General features: G+C 31.1%; 1 protein-coding gene across 3 annotated transcripts in view; it reads right to left on the reverse strand.

Moving 5' to 3' along the window:
* Positions 1-2,565: 2,565 nt before the first annotated feature.
* The window catches only part of Rph (Rabphilin), a 160,597-nt gene continuing 136,707 nt past the window's right edge, over positions 2,566-26,455 (reverse strand). For all 3 annotated transcript variants that reach the window (XM_035351089.2, XM_035351090.2, XM_035351091.2), the window contains one exon: positions 2,566-25,972. In XM_035351089.2, coding sequence (XP_035206980.1) covers positions 25,848-25,972 — 125 coding nt within the window. In that variant the 3' untranslated portion in view covers positions 2,566-25,847. The remainder of the gene's footprint in view (positions 25,973-26,455) is intronic.

The raw sequence follows: 26,455 nt of genomic DNA on the forward strand, positions 1-26,455 counted from the left end.
CGAGAATAAGGTGGTCAGCAGAATGCTCTAATTTGTAAAAGTCTCACTTAAGAAATGTACTACTCGTAACTTTTCCCCCTAAGTCAACTAAAAATCAGATTGTTAATTAAAACTAAAATTAAGTCTTGCTAAACTTAGCCCCACCATTGGCCGAAAGGCAAAAGCCTTGTCGTTAGGTTCGGGTTAAAATCTCGGAGAAAGGGCAGACTATGTGAGCTTTTTTCTTATGTGTAACATGGTTAGTTTCCCTTAAGAAAGGCCTCCACAGGCATCCCTTCCTTTCCGTCTTGGAGGTAGGAAGTAAGATGGAGTAGCCCTAAACAAGTTTCTCCCGTACCCTGCTCTGAAGCACCGGCGAACATTGGGTCATTTACCATTAAGTTCAATGGGTTTTGACGCGTTCGGATGTAAATATTTTATAATTACGTCGTAAATATACATATAAATGTATATATTTTCTTTTTCTACAACACTTTTAGTCCTAAGTATGTGAAAATAACATATTTTTAAACAACATTTCATTCTGAACGGAATTAAATGCTATACTTTTCACAGGACAGTTTTCTCAGAATGGTTTAATTTGAATGAAATATTTTCACAAGTTTTCGTTAATTACATTAGAAAAAAAAATTAAGGTAATTCGATTTTATTCGGTTAAGGTACAAAAATTAAGATCAAAGTTTATTGTATTATTAATATTAAAATTATGCATTATTTCTTTTCTATTTATAGAGCTTCTTCCTAAAATACTTTCTTAAATATGACATGATTTTTTGGCTTCTGAGGAATCTTTTAAATTGAAAAATGTAAGTCAATTTATAATTAATGCTCTATTCGGTTCATTTTAAATTAGAGAATTATTAGGAATTAGCGAAATGCTTTAAATAGTACTTGACTTTCTCTGAACATTTCTGAAAGGGAATAAAATAAGTTTTTTTTTTAAAGTATTATTTAAAACTTGTAACTGAATTATTATAAAATGTAAGGAGAATAATTCTTTTAATTGTACTTATCAGATTTTTTTTACCCTTCATTTCAACAATACATATTCCAAAACTCTTTATTACGTTCTTAAGTGCGCATCTCTTAGCATTTGCTTTACAATACCTTTTAACAGATTGCTTTCCAATACGAACAATTCTTGCTTAAATAGTTTTATAACGTGTTTGTCAACAGTATTTCAGTTTACGTTTACAATTCAATATTAAGGTTATTATATATTTAGATAACATTTATAATCATTATAAATTTGATACATTTAATAATTAGATTTCTTCACAGTTGTTTATAAGTGAATAAATTCTTCATTTCAAATACATTTATAAATAATTTAATGAATATTTATGTATTTTGTCAAAGGCAGATACATGGTTTTTGCAATAATATGCAACAATAATATATGGATGTGAAAAAAATTTGTTTTATTTAAAACATTTTGGCTCTTTGAAAATAAAATAAAAGTAGCGAATACTCTATCAAGGGTATCGAAAGACGTATACAATTTTAAATGTACCGTAAGGTATTTTTCATTCTTTAAGCATAGCATTTTTCTTAAAATCTATATTTTTGTAGTTCAACAGCTTAGAATTTTATAAAAAAAATTCATAATCAAAATCGCTGTTGTTAGTTATCGAAAAATAACCAAGATGTTATTTTTGCGTAAATATCACTAAACTATACAAATTGCTATTATCCATCACACTATGAATGTTTCTTTCCTGCGAAAGTGTCCCTTTTTCGATTTGTATGGAACTGTCGTGTGTCGAAATACTATCAGAATCTTGTCAAGCGAGCTTCTGAATGTAAACAATGAACACCCCATCTGGTGACCCAAGCTTCAAAGCAGTGCTTCACTTCTAGTGTCGATTGGCCCCTCCTTCCTTTCCTACCTCCATGCTTTCCGTATAGTGTCTAATGACGGAGCATGCAATAAATGAAAAAAAATCTTGCTGAACCTTAGTCGATAAAAACATCACAATTATATGTCTAATTTTCTAAAAACAAAAGTTGATTTCGCTGCAGCTTTTGATGGAGTTAGACATGATGAAGACCGATAAACAGAGAGACGTTACTTTAGATTAATGCACGAAGCCGCAAATAACGCAATACATCAGTATAAAAAAGAAGTATGAAGTTTGAAGCCTAGAATATTGAAAATTTGTTATTATTGCAAGCATTTCGTGAGAATAAGAGGATTGAAGCAGTCGAAATAGGGAGAAATGTAGTACGTTAAGTACATGGGAAACTGAAACCCGGCTCATTTACTAATCTTTCGAGAAGACACTCAGACTGATGAATATTTAAGAATTTCCATTCTAAGAGGATACTGTAAGACAAAAATGTCCTGGAACAGAAACAGAGCCCATTAGCTTCGATTAGCCAGCTGGTCACTGGAAATAACGGCTACTGATTTTGATTGAAATGACTTAATATTTTATGCTCTGAATCTTATTAATTTTAGTTAAAATCAAAAATACATATCTAAAAATATATTACTATAAGCCCAATGTTTAGTATTCCATCAAAGCAGTAATATTAACATTGTTAAAATAAACAAAACAGAGATAAATTTCTCTGGTTAACATTTTATTATTGATAGAATATATACATATATGTATATACACATACATTCATATACATTCACATACACTGAAATATATCAACGTTTTCTAAAGGACAGAACATTTAGAAACATTTTCATATTTGTAAACGTCAGCACTTGATGTAACTCGTTGTGTTTGCTAAAACAGAAATATTCTTAATACACTAATTCTTACTCCAATTGAGTGCACTGTTTAATACAAATAGCTTTTATTAGTGGAAAAATAACAACGGCACAATATTTTCGCATGAAAACGTCAGATAACGTTTAAGAAAATACTTCACAAAAGGAGAAGTAAGAATTACTTCACAAAATAATTATTTTCTACGGAGTTTTCTTTAATGATATTTATCTAGTAAGATATATGTCAAAGGATTCCTAATCCTCCAATAACTTCAAACAAAATGATTGAAGGATTTACTTCTTCGCGTTTTATTTAAAGGAAATTCAAGAATTCTTATTTTATATTCAAAAAGCCGTTATTTAGCTAAAGTCTTTACGCAAGAGAACAAGCTTTTTAGGAAGATCAATATTCAAATTTCTTTAAAAGAAGATATATTTTATGACTCAAAGGAATAATTTCTTTGAAAGCGATTTATTTCCTTCAGTAGTTCTGATGTTATTTCTTAAGAAACTCCTTGAAATCGACTAAATAACTTAAAAATAATTATGTTAAACGAAGAGATTTTAATGGTAATTTACATTCATTAAAAGCATCCATGGTTTCTGAAAAGGTTCCCAATCTACAAGGAAAACATTTAAAGCATTTTGTATGCCTTTCATTAAAAAGGCTGCTTATGGGATTTATTATGAAAAGAGTATTTCAATGTGATAATTCAACAAAAGAAAACTTTCTGTTGACATAAGGATAAGCATAATTAATTAATTCCCAAATTTGAAACATTTTGAATGAGATACACACATGAAAATTATTTTTCCTGGTTTTATATATATGTTTGTCCTTTTTTAAAGAAGCAAATCGTTATAATCCGATCCTACTAGAGAGCATATTAATACACTTTATGTAAGAACCTTTTATTAGTGATTAAAAGAATAAAATTAGTGATTATGAATAGGAATTTGAAGATAATAACCTCAAAATCTGCCAGAAGATGAGAGGTCAAAATGGTTAAGAAATTCTAGTTAAAATCATTTCATATCTTTCTTATGGCAAATTAGATATGAACTATTGCAAGTTTGAAAATATAGTTATTATATTATCAACTAATTAGCGTCTGGAAACTCTGTCTGAAGTCTGAAAAGCTTTTTTTGTGTAACATAGCACATAAGAACAATAAGAACTTTGACAGTAATCATTTTGTTTGAAGTCAATGTTGGTAGTAATCATTCTGAGAAATATTCATTGAAAATACAAGTCATTTTTAACTATTAAAACTTATGAAACATCTATGCAAAAATTAAAATTTGTTTAGCACATGAAATGAAAATATTGTGCGAAATCTTTCAAAAATTCATTATATTACAAAAGTGTGCAAGTCTAAATCATTGCACATGTTACAAACTTAGAACAGTATTAGATACTAATTGATTGAGCCACAGAACAGTAGTTTATATTTGAATACAGAATTTTTACTTATTTACGCATAAAAGAATATTATCAAAATATTTTTATGAATGAAAAATATAATATCTGTATGTTGTGCATTTAAATGTGTTCATATTTAATGATTAAAAATAGCTTATATATTATCATATATTATATTTTCCGAAGCAATATTATGGACTTAATTTCAAAAGTTATAGTTTATATAAACTGTTTTTATTCAAGCATAATTCATTTGAAGTTTTGGTCCTTGAAAAAAGTTTAAATTAACTCTGTGTAATTCTATTACGTGCAGAGAAAATTTTACTGTTTGATGACTGCTTGACTACTTTACTATTTGTACGAATTAAATGCTTGTTTTAGTCTTATCGTAAAACTGAAAAGAAAACTAATTTTGGTGAATAAGGTGCTAATAATGATTTGGAAAGAATGATGATTGAATACCGGCCAGCGACACGAATTTTATTGCTCAAAGTTGTGAGAAATAGTAGGCTAAAAGCTTTGTAACAGAAAGGTTTGTTGTTAAAGAAAAAATTCTACAAATGATTAAAACGCATATCATATAGAATATCTACAACAACATTCGTTAAAGAATGTTGAGAGAATTCAAATATCACAGTCATTATTTTACAAGCTGGTATGCGGCACGTTTTCATTTACGCTGTACGTATAATGAAAACATCGTTAAAAGAATGCTAATCACTATTTCACGAAACTAATAAAAATGAGATGGTGTTCTCTGCGTTAGCTACGGACACAGTGGTGGCTCACACAGACGCTGAGAAATCCGAATTAATTGCGGATTCTCTTCAAACTCAATTTACACCACATAATGAAGGAATTTTTGCGAACAGCGCAAATTCTTTCCCACAAGATGTTGAACGCTTCCTCTCCTCGCCTTTCGCGAGAGAAATACAATATACATCCATGAGCGAGGTAAGTGATTACATTACCAAGCTCAAACCCAAAAAAGCCCCTGGTATGGACTCTATTTCTAATCGTATGATTAAAAATTTACCCACCAATTATCTATTTTTCCTAGTAATGCTTATAAATTTTATGATACAGCATTGCTATTTTCCTCAAAGCTGGAAACAAGCACTTATTGTGCCTATTCCAAAACCAGGCCAAAGCCTTTCAAATCCTCAAAATTATAGACCTATCAGCCTCCTATCTTCGTTATCAAAGATATACGAATTTGTGTTACTTAAACGCCTGAATGATTTTCTCCGAAATCACAACGTTCTGATTGATGAACAATTTGGATTTCGAGCAAAACACTGCACTACGCACCAGCTGCTGAGGACAGTGGAGTTCATTCACAAAGGGTTTCGTAACAAAATGCTTACTGACGCTTTATTTCTTGACATAGCCAAAGCATTTGATAGGACTTGGCATATAGGAATTATTATCAAGCTCATACGACTTGACGTTTCGGCCCATTTAATTCATATAATTAATTCGTACCTTACTAATAGATCTTTTTCTGTACGAGTTAATTCTTCCATTTCGACACCCCGTCCTATACTAAGCGGCGTCCCTCAAGGGTCACTTTTAGGCCCAATTTTGTTCAACATTTTCATAAATGACATACCAAAATCACCTAGTATCACTCTTGCACTTTATGCAGATGATACGGCCATCCTAGCCCAACACAAACGCCTTGAAAACTTGGTCCAAACAATTCAGAGATACCTCTCTAGCCTTGAGCACTGGCTCATCACTTGGAAAATAAAAATTAATGTTGCTAAATGTGCTGCTATGATCTTCAAACGTAGCCCCCTCCCGTACCCTTCCATTAACATTAAATTCTTTGATGACTATGTTCCCTGGTCAAACTCTTACAAGTACCTAGGAGTTGTACTTGATTCAAAATTACTCTGGCGCCTTCACATTGAAAATGTTCTCAACAAAGCAAAAGGTGCTAGAGCCCAACTTTACCCCTTTTTAGCTCGAAAGAGCCATCTGTCAATTAAAAACAAAATTCTTCTCTATACATCAATTATAAGACCTGTCTTTATGTATGCATGTACAATCTGGGGTACTGCTGCAAAAACTCATGTGAAAAAACTTCAATCTTTTCAAAGTAAAACCTTACGTATGGCCCTAAACGCAGCCTGGTACGTCCGTACAGATGTGATTCATTCGGACCTTAACATTAAACCTGTTGATTATCTTATCAAAAAACATAGTCAAAATTTATTCCTTAAAATTGAACAGATTGATAACCGAGCACTTCAACAGATGCCAGCATACGATCCTGCTATTCGCAGCTCACAGAAGAGACCGAGGGCCGTGATTGGCCGAGAGTTCGGCATCTATCCACCATCTAAAAGGGCAAGACACGCCCTCTCAACTTCACTAAAATGGAATAAAAACAATCAAACAAAAAACTTCAATATTTGACAAAATAGAAATAATAGTGGACATTATTGAAAAAATCACTAGTCACATTTAACACTCCAGCAGCAAATAATAGCAGATACTACAGCATTCTCACTTGGAATGCCAATGGACTTTACTTCAGAAAAGATGAATTAAGCGATCTCATATTAGAACTCGAGCCGGATGTAATTTTAGTGCAGGAAACTCATCTCAAGCCAGCCAGGACGGTCCTCTTTCCAAGTTACTTTGCCTACAGATGTGATAGACTCTCAGGACGAGGCGGCGGGGTCATCACGTATGTTAAAAGCAGTATCTCACACTTCCACAAGCCAGTGCTCACAAACAGCTTTGAAAACGTCAACGTCATTATCACAATTGACAATACCTCATTTGCAATTACCAATATTTACATACCACCCACAAATCACCTTAACATTACAGAACTCAATAGCCTGATCACTATACACCCCAAATCGATAGCAGGGGGTGACTATAATGCAAAGCACCCTAGCTGGAATCCTAGCTGGACGAGCAAACAGAAACGGCAACTTACTTTTTGATCTCATTAATCAAAATCATTACTCACTGCTAGCACCAGAAGAACCCACGCATTTCTCCCTAAACAGATCGACAATTATTGATTTCTTCATCGCAAGGGATTTTCCATACCAGCATGAAATTACCTCAATCCCAGCACTTTCTTCAGATCACAATCCAGTATTACTGAAAATTTTTACAAATGCTAGCCCTCCTTCACTACTACGCTCAATTGGTGTTACAAACTGGCCCAAATTTACTAATATTATTTCCAGTACAGTCCCAGGCAACCCCCTCATTAATAATAAAGAGGATATTGATAAGGAAATTGAACAATTCACCAATCAGATCAAAGCAGCCATTCATGACGCTACTAATACATTCTATGTCAACAGACGTTTCCAACCCCTTCCACGCAACATAAGGGAGCAGATTATCATAAAAATAGAGTACGCAAATTCTGGCAAAACACCCGAGACCCTCAGGCCAAACGCAGACTAAATTCACTCCAAAACAGTATAAAAAGAGCAATCAAGGAGTACAAAAGCAGCAAATGGACACAGTTTCTAAATACACTATCCACTGAAGATAACTCACTGTACGACATCTCTCGTAAACTCAAAAACTCTTATAAGCAAATCCCCCCTTACATGGACCGTCGGGAATGGTTTACTCTGATCTTGACAAAGCCAACACAATAGCAGATGTCATTCAAGACTCTTTTACACCAAATCCAACCCCTTATGGCAATGATCATATTGATCACGTCAACACAGTGGTTGATAGCTATCTTGGCATTCCGGCTCCACTAAATTTCACCTTTCTTGCCACACCAACACTTGTTGCACAATTTATCAGTGCACTTAAAAATAAGAAAGCCTCTGGCCAAGACAGGACCCCAAATAAGGCATTAAAAAATCTCCCCATAAATGGAATTACATACATTACTAAACTCATCAATGCTATTTTCAAATATTCATATTTCCCATCAGCCTGGAAAAATGCATCTATCATAGTATTCCCAAAACCCAAACAGAATAATACATTTCCACAGAACTACAGGCCAATAAGCCTGCTTAGCAGCCTATCTAAAATCACGGAAAAATTATTTTGTATTTCATTCACAAAAACATTCCAGTCAGCCATTACACACCCTCAGAACAGTTTGGTTTTCGTCATTCACACAGCACTACACATCAGCTTCTAAGAGTCATCAATTACATTACAGATGGTTACAACGCCAAAATCCCAACAGGAGCAATTTTCTTAGACGTGTCAAAAGCATTTGACAGAGTATGGCATAAAGGACTCATCTACAAACTTATCAAGTTGGACTTCCCAGATCATCTTATTCGACTTATAGCTTCATATCTTAGTAATCGCACATTTACCATCAAAATTCGCAATACGCACTCCTCCATACGACCCATCAAAGCTGGCGTCCCCCAGGGAGCAGTTCTTTCCCCCCTACTCTATAATATCTATACATATGACATACCCAAAGATGACACTATCACACTAGCACTGTTCGCCGATGATACGGCCATTCTCACGAGGGCAATACATACAAATCACATTCGACTTCAATTACAGCATTACCTCATAGCACTCGAGCACTGGTTCACACTTTGGAGAATAGCAATCAACACTAATAAATCAAAAGCAATCATCTTTCGTAAAGGTACCTCGAATTACACCCCAGCACCACCCCAAATTTTTGATGATGATATAGAATGGGTCTCCGAGGTGAAATACCTAGGGATCACTCTGGATAGCAAACTCACCTTTAGGCAACACTTCAGTGCTGTCGCAGAAAAATTTAAAATGACAGCGGCCACTATGCGGCCACTCTTAGGCAGACACAGTGTACTTTCCATATCCAACAAAGTCATACTTTACAAAATGATACTCAGACCTGCTCTACTCTATGCCTGCCCTATATGCGGACAAGCGGCAAAAATGCACATCAAAAAACTACAAATTCTTCAAAACAAAATGCTTCGTGAAATTGTAAATGCACCTTGGTTTATCCCAAATAACACCATTCACACAGATCTCAATATCAATACCATTGCAGAATATATACGCAAACTCTCCACCAACTTCTTTCAATCAGTCCAATTTCATCATAATCCAGAAATATCAAACCTTCGATATACTCCAATCCCTGTTGAAAAACACAGGTACCCAGCACATATACTTGCCCCATAACACAGGCATTAATACTGACACCGTCACTACAGCTACCACTATACAAAAGCACTACATTACCTTTCACGTCACTGCTAGACTAGTGTGGCCCCGCCACCACCGCCTCGCCGGTTGAAGAACGGCTCACCTCAATTCTATGCTCAAACACCAGTCTCGGACAGCTCATTAACGAACTCTAACTCCTGATATTTTTAATATGAAACATAGTAAAAGAGCGCTTCGCGCTCTGACACTATTACAAAGCATATGATCTTCGTCGTCGTCGTCGTCAACTTCAGTTCCAGCCCCCGCGCCACGAAGGAAGGACGTCTCTTCAGCGAGCTGCCATATAATTGCTTATTTCATCTTTCACAACTGCAATCAAGATCTTCAAGCAAAGTTATCAATCTGTTTACTTAAGAATCACATCTCCCGCAGATTTTAAATCTGCCTAAGAATTTTTTCCTCGCGATCCCATTAATTATTTGCACTCTCCAACACAAGTCACATGCCAATGAGCCTATTAATCGTAAACTCTTTCCTATCCGCTTTTTGCTTTAGTGTTTGTACTGTGTATAAAAAATTATAAAAACCAAAAAAAAGTATAAAATATAAAATACAAAAAAATTATAAAAACCTAAAAAATTATGATACTTAAGTTTTTATATTCTCATCTCTATCCCTAAACTTTCTCGAGCCTGTGGCTCCCTCTATTGAGCATCAAGTAAATCACTTATGCCAAATTTTTCCAATTTCTGCTCACTTTTAGTAATTCTGATGTGGAGGTAAATAGTTTTGAACCATAGGCACTCCGAAATTTGCAAATCATTGGCATTCATGAAAATCGTCCCCTTTCGTTATATATAATTAAACAAATTTTTAGCAGTGAATTTTCACTGGTTTATTTTATTGTTTTCCAGAATTAAAATGCCAGATATGTAAAATACTTGAATTTAGCTCTTTAACAGTGCTCGTTTACAAACATTATACAAATTCCTCTATGTATAAATACTCAGAAATGCTGTCAATAGACTAATGCCAGCAATATATGAATGAAACATATGGTTTCTTTCATTTAAAACTGATGAATGAGTGCTGTCTTCTGTCCAAGAGCTGTACTTTACTCTTATGCTTCTAAAATTTATTAAAAGTAGAATTTTGCGATCGTCTAAGCTCATGTTTTGCGTTCATTATTCCCATGTACGTATTATTAATGACTAAAAATAGTGGATAAAATCAAGGTTTATTCGATTTAAAAAAGTATTTAAAAAAAGGACAGTAATACTTGTTGCAAAAGATCATCGCTAAGAAAAAAAATATTAACTTTAGTCTTCACAAAAGGTATTCAAGAGAACTAGTAGTAATTCTTTCTTAAAAATTCGGAAATGAAGCACCATTTTGTAAGAAAAACGTTCACAGTAATAGTAAATCCTTTTCAGAAACCCGAAGTTTGCATTACTTGTTATGAGAAGAATACATTGGATCATTAATTCAAATGAATAACATTATTCTACTAAATCATAGAAAACTAACTTCAGTACGCACATTCAGTTTATGAATAGTGATTTGAAAATAGCAACTAAGCTGTCATGTGAAGAATATGCGAGTTTGCATACTATATGAATTCCGTAAAGAAAGAATGGGAAAGACTGCAACAGTCTGTATTATGAAGTAATTTTGAAAGCAATAAATTTGAGAACACGTGAGAAGAAGCTTTTCATATCTCGAAGTGGAAATGTTTTTTTAACTGAACACTACGAGATCTAAAAGAACGTTATATGTTCGTAAAGTCGCATTTTCGAGCTATCGTTGAAGAAAATCCTTATAGAATATCCTCATGGATGAAATCCGAAGAATATAAAAGTTTACCAAGGCCGCTACTGAAACAATTTTCCATCATTTACGTACAAAAGGAAAGACAAACAAAACTTGATGATGGATTCTTCCCTCAGAACCCATAAGCTGCAACGTTTTGCCATTTGTTTTTAACTTCTGTTTAGATACTTATTAGATATATACACCATTATACACTTCTGTCAGATACTTTATATAAATAAATATTTCTAAGGATGATAATTACGAAATTTCCGTTCGCAAAGTACAAAATTATTTATTTTGTGACTTAAATTTGAAATAAGCAGCACAGCATGACATTCACGAGCACAGCATTCATTTTACTGTGTTCTAGTGCAGATGAATAATTATAATTCATTACAACCTTTTCAGACCTCATGAAACAATAACTTCCGATGTCTACTGTGATCATTTCGCTCACCTAAGCGTTGGAAGACTGCCTGCTATAGCTAAAAGAGGAGGAATCCTGGCACGTTTATGACAAAACGTAGTCTCATTCTTCACGGACGCAGAGTCAGGAAGTTAGGTTTCCTTATCTTTTATCCTAGCTCCTTTGCATTATCATACATTTCGATCAATTCAATATTTCTTAGCTGATAAAAAATTCAAAGCATTATATTACGTGCAATCTGGATCGATTAATAGTTCGTTTATAAGAAATTCAGATTTTTCAAAAATGGTATCCACAACTTGGCTTCCAGATGAGAAAAACATTATAGACAATGATGATGAAACTACATTTGTTTAACATTTCTGTGTTAGCCGAACTCTCGTCTTCGCATTTATTTCGATATCTAAATTCTAGAAACGTAAGCAAGAAGTAAAATCTAACTTAATCTAACTAAAAGTTTTATTAAAAGTTTTAGTTTCCAATGAAACTATAATTTAACAAAAATTAGTCCCTTCTACTTGCAAAATTTCAAAAATTTTAAATATTTAAGTATATACAGTAGGAAAGATGAGTGTTCACGCCTCAGCAACTTAGCTCCAGCTACAGAGGTTTCTAGCCTTGTGCTCTGACAAATACAAAATTGCTCAGTAAAACTCAGTTTGGTACCTAGGTGGAAGTTTCAGTTTTCTGGAAGGTTGCCACAAACTTTCTTAGCTACAGATTCGCTCCCTATTTAAACTTAAAATAATTTGCATTCTGTTAATGGCCAGCAGAAAAAAATAAAAGAATGGGAAAAGAATAAGTGTAAATGTAAGTGTTAATTAAAATATACTTTAGAATCTTAGTATTTCAAAGTTTATCTTCAAAAACAATAAAATATATAGAATGACCTTCTACTTAGAAAAGGACATAAAAAGTGAAGATTATGAAAAAAGGCAAATACTATGCAAGTAATTCAAATGGGATCCGAGCATTATTTAAATAAGTGCGGATAATTTGATGTTAAATATTCATTCGGAAAAGTTTTATCTAAACATTCGAAGTATAGAATTTCATTTATCTGGGTTTCACTACCTGGAGCTTTAATTTCTCGGATTGCTTGTTCTTCATGTTAGACCAAATAATGTTAATCCTGCTTAAATTCATACATAGTATGTTTTAAATTTTTTTCTTTGGTGTAAATAAACATAAAAACATACATTTTAAACATAAAAAAAAATATGTTAAATGAAATTAAAAAAATGGTTGCATGTACTTCTGCAACATAAAAGGCGGCTATTTAAGCAATGGTTTCATTAAAATCATAAATTTATCACAAACTATAACGGTGACGTTCAAGTTAGTCAAATACAAGTGACAAATCTAAGACAATGAAATTGCTTTACCCCATGGTTATTAGTTATATAAATGGATCATTTTTGTTTCTTAAGCCAACTAACTACCGTTTTAAGGATATTATTTTTATTTGATATATGTATTCCATGTATTCTTCTGTAAGGAAAGCATGATTTAAGTGAATTACATTATGAATGAAAATTCAGCCTCGTAAAAATTCACTGCGTAGAAAATTACCTATATAGATTTAAAAAAAATATTACAAATTGTGTGCTTTTATATCAATGTATGGAAAAATGAAATTTTAAAGACTGGACGGTTATGTGCTATTTGAATAATAAATAAACTACTATTCTGTGGCTCCTTATAAAGTCCTTCAATGTAATTGCATTTTATTTTAAGAGAATTGCTGTTTATATTTTCACGAAAACAGGAACTATATGCTATCGCCCACTACATCGGTCTTTACTTCTTGTTAACATAAATCCATTTTCACTAATCTATTGGACAATTTTTTTAATTAAACGTATGCCATACTTAAGAATAAAACAGTCATCTCTCAGTTAGAGAATACAGTATTTTAAAATTTAGAAAAGGGTTAAAATATCTTTTTTAATAGTAGATAACACTTTTGTATTTAAAAAAAAAAAAAAAAAAGGCTTAAATCCTCTTTTATATATGGATGAGTACAATGACCATGTTAATTAAGTAATCGCCTTTTTGAAGAATTAAATATATATATATTAATAATTATAATTACTTCTTTTTAAAATAATGTTTCAATATTTTTCTTAATGAATATTAAAATTCTGAAACTTTTATCAACATGGCCTTGCTACCATTTAGGCGAATTAGATCAGATTTTAGATGGCGCCCCAAATCATGCTATAATTCGAATATCCTGTTTTCTTCTCATAAGAACAAAGAAAGTTGCTTTTAGAGCTCTTAATCGAGTCACCTCATCAATGATTTTGATTTTTCTCTCTTCATTTGCGAATTTTCCTGTTGAATGTTCAGTACACTGATCAGCAACTTACACATACATAGAATAAAATATACGTACAAAAAATTTTAACATACACAAAAAATGATGTCAAAATTCCAAACGAGTATGATTACGTCTGGAATTCTTGTGAAGTTACTAATAACGTTTGGATTAATCAAAGGTAAGCAACAATAAAAGAACGTTGACAAATTCTTTCTGAATTAACGGTGACATTAGTTTTTTTTCTTACAATAAATTTTGCCTGTAACGTTAATATTTTCGTCGTACCTCAAGGTTTTACCTTAAGAGTAGCTCTTATAGCATATTTACAACAAGTGACTATTTTAATTTTAATTATAAAAATAACCTATAGTTTGTGATGTTTCACTTTTAATCAAGATATTCCATTCATCAGTCTAGAATTTGAAACTCTTCTATTACAGTAAGCCCGTTTTCTTTGTCCTAAATTTAGCAAATGAAAATTATCTAAATATTATCTCTATAAATCATGTGAATAAAATAGTTGTTTTCCCCTTGCAACAAATTTTAAAGTTACAAATAGTATTTCTAAACTTAGAGATGACTGCGTACTGTGTTCGAGCTGACAGCGAAGACATAACATATTACATATTCTATCAACACTTACATTCTACATAACAACACAACAGTTAAGAGTTTAATAATTACTGGCCCCCAAAATTCTGTTCATATTCGATATGTGGGCATGAAAGAAATGTGCACGTATCTTTAACAGATTCAAACGAATTCGTATTCGTTAAAAAAAGAAATGCTTTAGCAATATAAAACGAACACATTCCTTTCTAAATGTATTTGAGCACAAAATTGCATTATGTATCTTCAAAGCACTTTGCAAAGCTTAAGCAAACTTGGAATCCCGTTGTACCAGAAACATATAATTTAAAATTTACTATATAATGTGTGTCACCACAATTAGAATGAGCACCGTTCACATGAAAACTTTTGTATAAACAGTGCTACAGTGCGATCAAATGCATGTTTATCTAAAAAGATAATTTTTAAAGTAATTTTTCTTAGTTTCATCCAATAGAAAATTACGCTATATCTAATGACACTGATTTTAGCTAAGCATAAGAATGAATGCATTTCAGCAGCACATTGAGATGAATGAACAACCAAAATGTTTAATTACCATAATTAATCACAAAAATTAAAGATGGATTAACAGGCACTATTTTAACTTATTCAATTTTGAGAGAAAATACTGAGTAAAAACTTCTGGTACACTATTTAGTATTGCTTGCAAATAATCAAATTAAAACATAGCTCTTACAGTAAATGAGAATTATAGATATCTAATGAAAAAGACATAATTTTGGGACTTCCGAAAAAGTAGAGGGGACCTTAAGAGAACATAAAAATTTGAAAATGCATTAATCCAGGAACGTCTTCTTATAATTAATTATTCAACTGCAAAATATTAATAAGCCAGAATTTTAAATTGTTAGTAAAGATTTGACTCCAAAAAAGAAAACCAATTTTAAGAATGAAGAAACGGAGAAAATCATACAGCTTAATTTTTCTTATTCCTCTTTATGTTCACAAATCTTATACTTCAAGACTGTATTTAAAACTTACTTTATTATTTTATAGAAAAAAAATCAAAATAAATTTCTAGCATAAGTTTTTCTTTGAGTTACTTTTGAAGCTGCTGAACACGGATTTCAATCTCTTGTTGCAATCTCATGCAATAAGTATATGAATTGTAATCTAATGAAAAATAAGCTAAATTGAAAATAACATTAATACAAATGACTGAAAGGGAAAATATTTTAGCTAATAACGTTCTACATATCGGTATCGGCAGAAACATGCGAAAAATTATTGCTTTTATAACACTGGCACAGAAAATTTGCATTACTGAGCACATTTGCTGTTTCAAGGAAAAAAAAAAAAGTTTGAAGAGCAAATTTTGGAAATGTTTTAAAGAAAAATTCTAACTATGACTCACAAATAACAAAATCTTTTTTTTATTTGCTTTACTTTATTTCTATATAGCATAAAGCATTTAAAAATGACTATCAAAAATATATTTAGGCGAAAATACATTTTCGAATTTTATTGATTGCTAGCAAAAATCTCAAACTTATGAGAGTAATTTTAAATATGCTAATAAGCATATATCATAATAGATACTTAATTTATTGTAAAAATTCATGCAGACTACACGGGAAAAAAATCTGAGAGGTTTCAGAATTTAAATTCCGCCCAAAGCGGCGTTTTTTAACATTTTGTGTGTTACCTTTATTTATTAAATATCATGTTCTTTGCACTTTCTTTATTTAAAAAATTTGCAAAATTCCAATAAATAAAGACAATAAATTTGTAAAAAGACACTAATTTAATAATTTACTATACTTTCATGGTTCAATATCCTGATTCGCCGGTTCGTATCACGTGACCCAAGTGATCTCATATCACGTAAACTACGCTACAAAAATTTAATTCTCTCAGTAATTATCTATATTAATTTCAAGTTAAATTTTAATTTGGAATACAAGTTTAAATGCAAGAATTATTTCAATTCCTACGAATAGCTTACTCAGAAATGATGTAAAACCGTAGTGCTTTAATTCGCTAGCACATTCTCATTAGAACTGATTAATTTAACCCTTGATTTTGTCTTTTCTATATTTTCGCTTTCGGGTGAGCGATGTGGTTGCATTCTAATTGACTTAATTACCGCGAATCGTCTTAGGGCCTAAAAGTAAACTATCTTGTAAAATTTTTATGTAATTGTATGCCAGTATTAAAAGAAACAATCTGATAAGAAACGGTTGCGACTTGTTTTGAAAATGAGGCGTAAAAGGTTACCAGCGAAGATATTCCGTTTGCCATCAGTTGTACCATTATTGGCGACTTTATCGTTTGCGCCGGCAAAACGGAAAAGTACCCATTAAACTTACCATGTCCAGACAAAAATTGTGTAACTTTTAACATTGAGCAAACAGCACTTTGGTAGTACTTTGGTAGACGGTTGCACGGATTTTTGGCGATTTACATTGGCGCAATTGTTGGCGCGGTTTTTACAGTCGTCAGCCATTTTGAAAAATGTCGTTTTTACGTATTTTACGCATTTAGTAAAGTATTCGAAATTTAAAAATAAATAAATAAATAAATAAATATCGTTAAAAATACTGGATTAATTTTTTTGTTGAAACGTTGTTTTTTAAGATGGCTGGCAAATGTAAATAAATACATTTACTAAGACTATAAAATGCTAAAGTAAGGTTAAATTATTACTTTCATATACTAGAATAAAAACACCGCTATAAAAACATTGCGCAATATTTAATTGGATTAAAATATTACTTAAATTGAATATCGAATTAAAAACATCATACCAACATTTAAAAGAATTAAAATATTACTTAAATACTTAAAAATAAGTTTTATAGGATTTAATAATTTAACATTAAAACATATGCGGCAATAAATATCTCAGGAATTTTTGAAAACATTGTATTAATTTTTTAATAAAAATTGAAGTATACAATTATGAAGTAAAAGAAAATTATGTACTTACAATTTTAACCTGTCGTATATTGATAAGTACGAAAAAAAAAAAAAAAAAAAAAAAACCCGGTTCGCTAATGATCTTTATATGTGTGATCCACATCTCTTACACTTCATTGAAGAAGCAATTAGCCAGGTTTTCTCCGAAAATGTAAAATAAATTTTCTCTGACGCTATTAACAATTTATAAATAAATCTTCGATTAGGAAAGGAAGTTTGGACAAAATAAGGTCTCAAACGACAATTTTTTTATTCCGATACCAATAACTCTTGGTAATTACCAATAACAACATTCATATTCGAAACGGACACATCCATTAGCTTTGAAATGTGAGGAATTTGAAGAGATGAATAATAAAATTTTAAAATGGCGCGGTAATGCACAAATATTCAGTAACCAATCAGGGAGCTGATTACATCACGCATAGAATTATTTAATTCTATGCGTGATGTAATGCATTAATGATTCTATGCATTAATTATTTAAATAATCATTCATAATAAAATCATATTTAAAAAAATGCAAAATTAAATTGTATTTCAATATTTAACAGCCATAAATAATGTTTAAAACATTAGATTAAATTTATAGATATTAAAACCAATTACTTTTAAAATATTTTGTGGCGTCATTCATTACATAATTCAAAACATAAAATTCCATAAACTATCATAAACAATAAAATTTTTATCTCAAATAAAAATGCAAAATTAAATTCATTTTTATTATTTTGAAGTCACAAATAATATTTAAAACACGGAATTTATGCATAATAAAACGCATTATTTTAAAAATAAAATGACAGCAAAGTATTGGTTACCATAAACAACTTGTCTAGCAATGGGTTTACCATAAGTCGTATCGCTTGCCAAAACAAAATCGCCAAAATCCATGCAACCGTCTACCAAAGTAGCACCCAGCACTTAAACCATAAAATTCAGTTCAATAGCAATGTCGCAAAATAATTTTAAAATGAGCATATCTTTAGAATTTCCGATACACAGTTCCGCGCGCTGGAGATAAAAATGTTTTTTCTGTGCAACGTTGCCATTGCTCGTTTTGAAATACTTGAGTTTGCTAATCAAAAATTCCTTAAAGTTTTACAAAATAGGAAATCGATAATAAAACAAATTCAAATTTCAAATTTGGGCTTCCAGACGCCCATATTCGCAGGCGGATTACGTTATTCAAAATTCGATGGCTCTATGTGCCGTTTTTTTTTTTTTTTTTTTTTTTTTTTTTTATCACAATGCGAGAAATAGACATACATTTATGCAGATTTTTCATTATTTAATTTCTTCAAATATAATGCAGGACTCTAACATTTGGTGGCAACAGTTTGAAAAGTGAAACGGACATTTAAGTGACTCAAAGCAAAATCGCAAAACGAAAAAAATAGTCCTTGAGGGACAAAGCCCCTTTGGGCTAATTATTAAAAAAACTTTTAAACTGTGTGTTAAGAATCACTTTAGATTTGTAAACAATATGAAAACTCAAAAAAGCTACAAAATTTCAGAAATAATTTGCAGAGAATTTTGTATGTTAGGATAGCATTTAAGTCTAGAGGAATATTAACCATCTTTAATGCAGCTTCTTTAACTTTCTTTAAATAAACATTCAAAAAGCTTCAAATTAAAGATGAACGCATTTTTAAAGAAAAGTAAAAAACGAAAATATCCAACAGCTTTTCATTCTTTTTTAAGAAGTATATAATGCTTTTTTACTTCATCGTTCCTAGAAAACAATACGATAAAATAAATTTACTTCCATTGATTATTCTTTTCAAATTCAACTAATAATAAGGCTTTAAAATTGCAGTCTTAAAAGAAGTAATTTGTTTTATGTCTCTAAGAACGAAATTATAAATCGCATACCAGTAGTTCATTGTTGATTTCTAATTTAAAATTCTCGGAAGAATAATTTATTAGGAACTTCGTTAACTTATTTATTAACTTACAAGACCGTTAGAAATATTCTTAAATCATGGTTCACTAATATAAATTCTAAATAATTTCGAAGCACCATGGATTCTCTACTTACATATCTTAAGTAGAAGCAATGCATAAAAATATCTATAAAAAATCTAAAATTTCCTGAAACAATTTATAGAAAAACATTGTATACCACTCTTACCATCATTTTCCTAACGAGGAGCCATTCAACGGATTTAATATCAGATTGTTTTTGCAATTTTTTAATTTCCAGAATCTGATAAAAAGTTGCTTGATATTCTCATCAGAGATCTAAAATTGTTCTAAAACACTCATTTTAAATTATCTTAAATAAATTTATCTACTGAGCAGAATTAATAAATATATCAGATCTATACGAAGATTAAAAAATGATAGATTGATGTAGTTTCCATTTAAGATTAATTCTTTTTTAAAGAATTTAAGTTAGGAATGATTCTTTTGGTATTTGATATGCATGACTTATTATCAAATGACTCCAAAAGTGATGTATTTTCTGTATGAAATTTTATTTAGCATAATTAAAAATAAAAAATAAAATTTCATGAATGCATTAATTGCGAGTTATAAACAGAGCGAAAAGTTAATTCTGAATTTATTATTCAAATTATTTCAAGAAAAATCAATACTGCCTATTAATATTTATCAATTAAAATGGATTACTACAAATGCAATTTTGAACTCTGAAAGCATGCAGTGGGCTTGTCATGGAAAGAGTTATATATCCACGTTTTTGAAAATCTTGCCTTAAAGTGTTGGCGTTTATGATAGAAATCCCGCAAGAGCATCACCGATGTAGCAAGAGCGAAAGTTGCCGAGTTGACTTGTGAGACAAGTGACACTAACTATGTGTGAATGTTGTAAGTTTCTTGAGCATAGTTTAAGGAAGATAAAGTTCACACAATTGTAATAATACTGTCTTGAAATGGCACATAGATGATTCCCACTATACATTGCAGAAATAAAAGACCGTCTCCGTAAAATAATTATTCAGGGAAAGTTCTAAGGCATAAGAAATAAAAGAGTTAAATATAAAAAGTATATAGAGTAGAAAACTAACAATTGTAACTGATTAAATTTCAAAACTGAGTTCGGTCGAAACGTCAAGGCATTCCATGACCATTTGTATTTTCCACATTAGGTAAATCTTTCTTTTGAATATTTCAACGAGAGATTTAGTTTTTATTAATATATTTATAATCTAGTCCGTAAATGACTGTGACTACCTCTTACTAGCTAAGGCCTTCACAAAAATCTTCATATTTTTTTTATTGGAAATTCTAACATTTTTTTCTTGTCTTTTTAAATTTTGATGTTACCGTGGACAGCCTGTATAGAAGGCCAAGTGGTCCCCTTCGCAGAGAATACACTAGCCAGGAGCAGTTATGTCCTTTTGACAAATATTAGTCAAGTGATTTTGAGCACACTTAAGCCAGCGGGAATTATGATGCCAATAGACCATACTGTGTCCATAATGCTGATAGATATGGGCCCCAAGTGGTTTTAAAGTGCTTTACATAAATAGATAAGTTCATTAGGTTAGTTAGCTATAGGTTAATTTGCCTTTTTCATGCGTTTAGTCTCAGGGAGAAGCATAGGAAAAGGCTTAATCTCTACTCCAACTTTTTTTTTTTTTTTTTTTGTTAAAAGCCCAACAGTCTTTTTTTCTAGTATTACCTGTTTGACATAATCAGGATTTGTGCCTTTCATGAGTTTTTTGATAACCGGGCGTACAGAATTATCTTTCAAGAGGGGAAACAAATGATATGGGATTTCTCTAGCATCAAAGTCAACGGTTACTTTGCAGAAGTGAGCTTCGTTGAAAACTTTAATAATCATATTCTTTCCTTCGTGATTTCCAGTGCTTTCCTTAGGGCTTCTATTTGCTCATTTAGAATTTTCCAATCTAAAACTTCAGAAACTATTATTGAAGGAATTTTTCCGGCACCCTTTTCGCGATTTATAAATTCTTCGTTTGATTCGATACTTTGCAAGGCAGAAGTATCCAAACTGCCGTCACCACTGCAGTCATTAGTTTCATTTCATCATCATTACCAAGTTCTCATCATCACTTAGGGCTTCATATTAATTGGTTTTCGCTAGTTCTCCACTGGATACGTTGCTGGCAGTTCTTTTATGTGCTTTCCTAGGAACAGTTCTCTCACTCTCTCGCTTTTGTCGAAGTAGTTGCTTGTTTATTTCGGGACTCCAATCGTATTATTTCTTCATCTGACATTTGTGCTTGTTTATAAGCATTTAGTGCTGTACATCGTAGGAGATTCCTAGTTCAAACTGAAAAGCATAGTCTATAGAGGATTTACCAATCTGACTATTTGAGTGAGATAAGGTTTGAATACTCTCATATCTATGTGAGTTGTTTATCCTGAGAGAAGATATTCAGAAAATCAAAGTCCTGCAGAAATTATGGCAGATTATTATTAGTCGGTCTTGAGATGAAGTCATTTTATAGAGTCCGTTTACAAATGTTATTCATTTCAAAAACACCACTGGTGCTTAAAATCTTTAGAACTTCTTCACTGAAGTCAACTACAAACTGCTTTCTCTGTATAAATATACTGTAAATGGAAATTTTATTGCTGCTAACCCAAAAGTGATTTTCCTCTGCCAAGAACCAAAATTAATGACAGCTAAAGTAACTATTAAACTTTTACATTGTCGCAAAACACAGCTATATTGAATACCTAAAAACATGGATAACGCTTTATTTTTATAATTGAGCTAATTTTGCTTGATCTTATTGAAACTGGGACTCTTGCAAAATCCATTCATGGACATCTTCAGCAATATTACTTCGAAAATATTGAGAGAAATCCATTTTCTTTTTTTCTGCCACGTTGAGAGTTGTCCTTTCAAAAACTCTGCAGTTTTCGAAATTCATTAATTTAAATCACTTGCAAATACTGTAGCCTTGTATTCAAACTTTCTAACATGATAAAGTTAAATGATGGACAAAGAAAACAAAAGAAATGTAAACACCGCTGATTTTGATTAAGCTACAATTTTGCATAAAAGCGTTAAATAAAAAAAAAAAAATAGTAAAATGTAATGTTTCGAGATTTAATAGATTCCTAATATAGTAAAATTACTTTGATTACTGCTAAAATACTTTGGAAGTATAAAAGGTATTTATCATGTACGATGTAATAGTTTGGATTTGTTGTAACAACAGAACAAGCGTAAGATACCATGTGTAGAAGACGTTTATACATTTTTAGAAAAATTTCAATAAAGAATTAAAAACAAAGCATATATTTTGGGATAAACACTTATAGAAATAGCTAAAAATTTGAAATGAGAAATATCATCTGCTACTTTTAAATGTATTCTTCTTCCAAAATGTTGCACGCAAAACCAACTGTGAATTGAAGGAATGTTTCTCAGCTTTCCGAAGAGAAATACTCTTATTCCATAATTGAAAAACGTTGTGAAACGAATGGCATTAAAGTTTATAAGGGCGAAATAAGCGACATTATTAATAAGAAAGGGAAAAACCGTATGTCATTACGTCTACATGGAAAGAAGCCTCCAAACTAATACATTGAAAAGATGCATACTCTTTGTAAGTTTTTTAAAGTTAAATGGTTAATAACAAGAGAAAATCAGCTTATGCAGGAAACAAATGCAAAATCTTTAAATGCAACTTGCTAAGTGTTCGACTGCATTGACAAATCACCCATCATATTCTCCCGACTTATCGTCAGCCGATGGTTTCCTCTTCTCAAAGCTTAAGATGGCCTCGAAATTACAGAGATTTGAAAACGTCTCAGATATTAAATCAATGTTATGAGTATATTGCAAACGGTTAGTTCCAATGCTTATAAACAGTGTTTCGATGACCCGAAAAAATGTCGGAATAATTGTACATCCTACTACGGCGAATATTTTGTAGGATACAAATTTATACGAAGATTAATAATCCTTTTATTATTTATAAGGAATAGTTCATGGGCAAAATTTTTATGGGTGGGCCTTATATTTAACAGGAGATAAATGGAGATGCATTGTGACCCTTGATGAAGCATGATTTACCTAAATTACTGGAACTAAAAAAAAAAGTCTGTTTATTCGGAAACAAAGAGGAAAAAGTATTTTTTGTCTATGCAAATAAAGTTTCAGTAAGGGGTTTATGGCTGTAGTAGAATTCTCTTGCAATGGAAAATTAAAAGTAAAAAGTGTTAAAAAGCAACTCAATGTACTAACAAGAAAATTTTACGTGCGATATTTACTTCATTCCCATGACTTTCAGAGAGAGGAACTTCATCAAGATAAAGCAACAAGGAGTATTTTGTAAAGTACTACTGCATTTCTTGAGAAATAAAAAGTGATACAGGTATTGCATATGTATCTTTTCAACGTATTCCTGCAACGTCCTCTAATGTTTCGCTTATGGACCATTGAGCCTTTGGGCTTATGGAAAGAAATCTTTCTATGCGCAAACTCACAACGACTAAAGGACTTTGGGAAGTAGTGGAGAGAAATGGAAATCAATACCACTGGATATTTTGAAAAAAGCCCTTCGATTATGGAAATCACATTGACTATCAGATCGAACATTAAAAAAAAAAAACCTCTTTACATTTTAAACATTAATTAAACTGCCCCGAAATCGTTCTAAAAATGTGTAAACATGCCTTGTATGTTAATGAACTGGGATTCTACAACAGAAGAATGTTTAACGGATTTTGTTTCCTGATAACTGTTGAATTTCTTTTTGATTAATTAATCATTCTTTAATTTCAAGTTAGGGGATCATTTAACTGCACGTATGCAGGCTTTTAAATACTGAAAGAATATAAATATTTTAAGAAAATTTTGTCATTGTTAACGTTTGGGTGCTTTATAATTTGTGACTAGAGAGCAGTAGTAAATCTGTAATTTTAAGATTGAAAAATTTTAAAAGGTGCTTTACATACTGAACTTTAGAGCAATTCAGAAAGATAACTATTAGATCTCAAAGTGTTATAAAGTTACTAACAAGTCAATATTTAAAGGTTATTAATTAATTCACTAATTAATATTAAATATTATTAATACTTTTGAATTACTGACTGAGTAAAATCATTTCCTTTTTCTCTGTGCTAGGTTAAGAGGGAAACGAAACTGTTTCTATTAAACTGTAATTTTTATTCTTTTTCAGAAATTATCAGAGGGTTATTTAAAAACTATGTTAGTATGCTAATATTAACTCGACAAAACTCGACTTTTTATTTCGATTAGATATCCAATCTGTTGAAACTTAAAAACTGTACTTAAGTCTCTAAAATCCATTCATTCAAAAGACTGAATAATGCAATTAAGCTTAAGGCTTTTATTGGGATAAACTTAAAACTTAGTCATTGGGATTAACTTAAAACCAGTAATGTCGGAGGAACATAGAATAAAATTTTTTTATTGTCATACTTAAATCAATATTCGTATGTAAAAATTCTTAGAAGCTTAAAATTCAAAGATAAGTAGCTGAAGTTCTCTTGATAATAATTTATATTAAATAATCTAAAAAAATGGGCATAAGAAGATTATCATATTAAATGACAAGTAAAATACGGGCTAAATGGGATTTTCGTTAAAATTCAGGATTAAATGATTCTCCTTTTAAAGAAAATAATTTCAATTACAACGTCACGAAATAGAATAAATTCGAAAGACTATTTTTTGTTTCATTAAATAAAGAAATATGCTGATGAAGTGAATGTTCTGTAAAATACAGAGAGTTCAGTTAAAATATTGTCGAGCATTCTGAACATAATATTTTTGCATCATAATCACGCATGCTTTCACATCTGTGGTGTGTTTCCACAGATGTGAAAGCATATATGTTTATATGTTTCAGTTTACATTGCAATAATAATTTATTTTATGTTGGCTAAACAATGCTATTTAAATAGGGCAAAGAAAAAAATCTTATTATTTTTAACAAGAATTTTCAAGGTAAAAATTACAGCGAATTTCACGCTGACCAACTTCTAATCTTTGAACATCATGAATAAAGCTATAAACTTTTCTCTTTCCATTTAACGAGTTCGTCAAAGAATATGTAAAATATTATTTTACAATATGAATATTAAACCTTTATGAAAACCAATATGAAACCTTTTTGCACTTATACAAAAACTTTAGTTCGATTCTCAGCATAAAGGTAAATTAAAATAAATTGATTCCTTAAATGATGAACGCTTGCCAAACAGTTTTGTTGTTTGTAGCTAAAGACTTGAGATATCAGCATGCACCTTCTAATTCAAACAGCATTATTCTCTTAGCCCTTTTGATCTTTTCAATGTTATAACATAACTTTGCATAGACTAACGTAGATTATATATTTCTGGCACAACTGGAAAACCTGTTACAAGAATGCATTCCGTACATCAAAGGAATTTCTACTAGAGGCAGGCACATTTTCATTCTGAAGTACCTGATGCAGAATAATATGTGACAGAGAGATATGGTAATAGAAAGGTTTTCAGTCTATGAAGACAACATTGCTGAGAGGATGCCAGCGCTCTACCCGAATGTTAGGATTCCTGAGGACGTCCATCCAATGACGAAGACGATCGCCCTTTGATTGCATGTTGAGAGCTAAACCACCTGTTAAACAAGAAAAAACCATATTTATGTGGATATTAGACTAAAAGTCTAAAATTTGTTTTTAATATTCTGAATTCCTTGCTTTCATTTTGTTGACATAAGATAAATTGTCATAAAATAGATAAATTGTATTTATAACTGAGAATATTTTATTTTTAATTTAGATTAGCATTTTTGTGTCTCTGAAATATGCCTGGTACTCATAGAATTTTGCAATACAAAATATTAGTTTCCTAGTTATCCTTTTTCGTATTATTTTGATTATGAATATATTATTAATTATACTATTAATTTCATCGACTCATATTCGATAATATATTTTTAGAAGAATTATAATAAATCAGTAAGAAATTTCATTAAATCATCACTTCAAGACGGTATATAAGATTAATTATTAAAAAAATTTCGAATAATTATCCGTATTACATTTTTTTAGATTATTAAAAATTTATCAATAATAATCTTAAGTAAAAATAGTCAGAA

Source organism: Stegodyphus dumicola, chromosome 9, assembly GCF_044657685.1.
Source record: "Stegodyphus dumicola isolate Sdum_Otavi_A_Nest chromosome 9, ASM4465768v1".
Classification (NCBI taxonomy): Eukaryota; Metazoa; Arthropoda; class Arachnida; order Araneae; family Eresidae; genus Stegodyphus; species Stegodyphus dumicola.